The sequence below is a fragment of the Magnolia sinica genome, chromosome 1, assembly GCF_029962835.1.
Source record: "Magnolia sinica isolate HGM2019 chromosome 1, MsV1, whole genome shotgun sequence".
Taxonomy (NCBI): domain Eukaryota; kingdom Viridiplantae; phylum Streptophyta; class Magnoliopsida; order Magnoliales; family Magnoliaceae; genus Magnolia; species Magnolia sinica.
The window spans coordinates 72,149,100-72,152,874 of NC_080573.1; the positions used below are offsets into that span (position 1 = coordinate 72,149,100).

General features: G+C 44.7%; 1 protein-coding gene across 1 annotated transcript; it reads right to left on the reverse strand.

Annotated features, from left to right (window-relative positions):
- Nucleotides 1-764: 764 nt before the first annotated feature.
- Nucleotides 765-2,994, reverse strand: LOC131250926 (scarecrow-like protein 23). The gene has a single exon (XM_058251324.1). The coding sequence runs from the start codon at nt 2,657-2,659 to the stop codon at nt 1,256-1,258; it is 1,404 nt and encodes a 467-aa protein (XP_058107307.1). The 5' UTR covers nt 2,660-2,994; the 3' UTR covers nt 765-1,255.
- Between the last annotated feature and the right edge of the window lie 781 nt (nt 2,995-3,775).

The following is a 3,775-nucleotide window of genomic DNA, read 5'->3' on the forward strand; positions in this document are numbered from 1 at the left end:
TAGCATGATCCAAAGCTTTTGCAACCTCACGAATGTTTCAACTATAGGCATACTATTTCTATTGATTTCCGTTGTGTCGCCTACTTGAGTTTTTGGATCTAACTCAGTTTTGGGCTCATGTAATGAAATGTTTGGACAAAACATGTGAGCAGTGTGGATTTCTCACAAACACCATAGTGGGCCCCATAGTATTTACCCCATTCGAATCCCTCTAGCCACTCTCACACGTGGGCAGTAAGGGTTAATTTTATCCCAACATTTTTTTTAAAAGGTGTTAGGTAACTATGTGGGACATTTGTTTAATTCTTCTAGTATATTTTGGGGTATTTGTGAACACCACTATGCTGGTTTGGTCAAAATCCCTAAGGCCAATGATTCCTTGATGTCATTGCGTAAATAACATGTCTCTTTTTGAGTTTTTGCATTAAATTTAAGATATTTTTAATGGAATATAATTAAGAGCATGAGCTGCACCATATATTGAAATAGATCATATAATAAGATTAATAAACTTAATAATAATCTTTCAACTACTTTATTGTAAATGAATTGGTAATGTTTCTATCAATGCCCATGAAATCAACGCCAAAATTGATGTAAACACTCACCAAAGGCCCTGAATTTGAATTGGTCAGGCCAAGCAATTTAGGCGGAGCCCATTTAAAATATTGATTTTTCTTGGCTGCTGTCTGGTATTTCCTTTCCCCAACTTTAACTTAAAAAACTTGCCTGCGTTTCGAAGGGCGAATGAAAAACCCAAGGAATCGAAAGAAAACTTTTAACTTTTCTAATATTCTCCAGAAAAAGGCCTGTGTATAAATCAAACAAAAATTAGTCATTTCCAAGAAATACTAACATTTCCCAATAAGCATAAAAAAGCAGCGAGTATACTCCCCTACAATCAAATGAGCCTAATTACCGTAAGACACCTAAAAACAGTCCTGCGTCAATCCATCAACTATTTATTCCCAAGCATTCAAAATTACAATTACCTCGAAACTATTATTTGAGGCTACTAGCCATCACCAGCACATGGAAGGCATCATTTAGCTTGAACTTTTGTGCATCGGGAGCAGCCTAGTTGCCTCAACTCATATATGACTATGAACAACCCGAGAGGCTAACTTGGATTCAAAGCGTTGTGCATATACATACATAGATACAATCCATATATAAATAGAAAAGAATTAAGAGAGAGAAAGGAGAAGGCAGGAGTTGAGAAGAAATCTACCACCCACCCACACATGCAGAGAGACTAGTCCTTGGATGTGTGGGAATCCTCTAGAGATAATAGAGGCTGCCAGGCCGAGGCAGTTAACAAAGAGAGATCCTTCCACCCAATCTTCAAACATCCACCATCCTCCACCAATGTGTATCCCTTCCAAGGGAACATGCCCAAAAGCAGGCTAGCCTGTGCGGCTGGATTCCCACCCAAAGAGACCAAACCAAAACCAATCCTCTTAAGCTCGTCCCCCCACCTCTCCACCTTCACTTCCCCTGTCCTTTTGGGTCCACCCACCGCCACAATGTTCCTGATCTCGCACCCAAATACCTGCTGCTCCACCACATGCCTCTGCCAGTTATCCCCTCCCAACCCATCCCCCAAAGCATCGAACAGCGCCGAGTAGTAATGCAATGCCTCCACAAATCTTCCCAGAAAGCTCCCCGCATGGCTCAAATCCTGCTCGATTATGGTCACCAGCTTCGGCCTCAGCAACTTCAGCAGCTTTAGGGTCCCCAAGTCCGATCCCGTTATGTCGTACAGACAGTGATGCATCCAATGGACGACCGTCACTTCCTGATCATGCCTGGCACCCAAGCTTCTCAGATCGGCCACGTTCCCTATCTTCCCTTCCAGAGGGTTGAATTCGAACGGTAACCCCAGGGAGCACGCGAAATCAGACAGCCGTTTTCCCGTCGCGTTCAGCAGCTCGGCGGACGTTCCGAACCCGGTGATCCTAAGCGACTGGATCTTCCTTGTCCGCGACGCGAGTATGTGGAATAGGCCCGGCCACTGGAGGCCCTGCATTATGTCTAGATCGATGATGTGGACGCGATCCTCCCCATCCAGCGCCTGGAATATGGCTTGGTTTGACGTGAAGTGGGAGAATTTGATCAGGGGGCTGATCGAATTGTAGGACTGGAAGGCTTGGCTGATTTTCTGGGTTTGGGAGAGGACCAGGTTCCTGAGTGAGAGAGGGGAGTAGGTGCCGAGGAAGGAGCTGACGATGCGGGCGTGGAGTGCGTCCGCGAAGTAGGCAGCGACGCGCTCAGGAGATGATCCGAAGGGGGAAGACAACTCGAAGATCTGAGGTAGGAGATCGCTCGCTTCATCGAGATTGTCGGAGGACACCGCCTCGGCGCACTGCAGCAGGAGGCCGAGGAGACGGAGGCCACTCGATTCTCCAGTTTCATTTTCTTCATCACCGTCGGCTTCTTCTGGGATTTTTTGGGAGGAATTCGTAGCTTCTCTATGATGGCGCTTGCGGGATTTATGTTCAAAAGATTCTGCTTCTGCTTCGGGCTCTTCTTCCTCCTCCTCTTCGTCTTCTTCTATGTCTGAAGGAGAATCACGATTGGAGCGCTTCGATTTCATGGCTGGTTCTGAATTTGGGTCTTTCGAATATGAAGGGGATTGCGAGAGAAGGCTTCCCAGCATGATTTTGGGGGAGAGAGTATCAGGCGATATGTTTCGGGTCTTATGATTGTGGCGAAGACTTTTGTTTTTAGTTATTCTTACCGCTACAAGACAAAAAGGGGTTGCAGGCAGAGACGAGAGAGGTAGAGAGATGGAGTGACAGAAAGTCGCTGAACAGACCTAGCACACACAAAGCGTGGGCGCCTTGAACATATTCGTGCAGCTGGGTTGGTTGCTCTGTTATCGTCGTCGTCCTCGTCGTCGTTGTTGTAGTTGACGTCCGTTTGCTTGCCGTTAAGTCAGCCGTCTCTGTTTTGGACTTTTGGTTGGAAACGTCGGATGGGGTTCTCTTCTTCTTTTTCTTTTTTCGTTTATATATATATATATATATATAATATAATTCCATTTTCCTTTTTGTCTTTCATTGGAGTTATTTAAGTCCCTTATTAGGAGGAATAATTGGATTATCCATTATTACTTTATTATTAGACAAATGCTTTGATACTCTTGCCGTGCGGCGTGCGCCCAAGCAACAGGAAATGGATTGGCTACTGACCCTGCCACTAGCCAATGGCTAGTGGTCGGTGCTACGTGGGCCCCACCATGATGTATGTGTTCCATCCATGCTGTCCAACCATTCTTCCATATCATTTTACGGTATCAGCCAAAAAATGAAGTTGATCCAAATCTGAAGTGGACCGCACAGTGTTGATTGAACGCGTTAGAATAAGCGTGATTCGTGGCCTTGATGCTATTAATGAACACATCATATACGTAAACTTTCATCATTCGCCCGATCCGATGGGCGAACATTTTGTTGACAAGTTGCAGCTGATAAGTGGCTTTGGTATTTTTCAATCTAAATGGCATAGCTCGGTAACAATAAATACCTGTGCCAGTGACAAATGTTGTTTTTGTCTTATCATATGGATGCATTACAATTTGGTTATAACCAGAATAAGCGTCCATAAAATTAAGTAGTTCATGCCCTGCGGTGCTGTTAATAAGCCGATCAATTCAAGGAAGGGGAAAACTATCTTTGGTACAGGCCTTGTTTAGGTCTGTGTAGTCGACACAGATCCGTCATTTCTCATTAGACTTTTTAACAAACATTACGTTGGTTGTCCGGTTCGGATA

Coding starts and splice junctions, on each gene's coding strand:
- LOC131250926 (XM_058251324.1), bottom strand. CDS start 2,659: ATGCTGGGAAGCCTTCTCTCGCAATCCCCTTCATATTCGAAAGACCCA.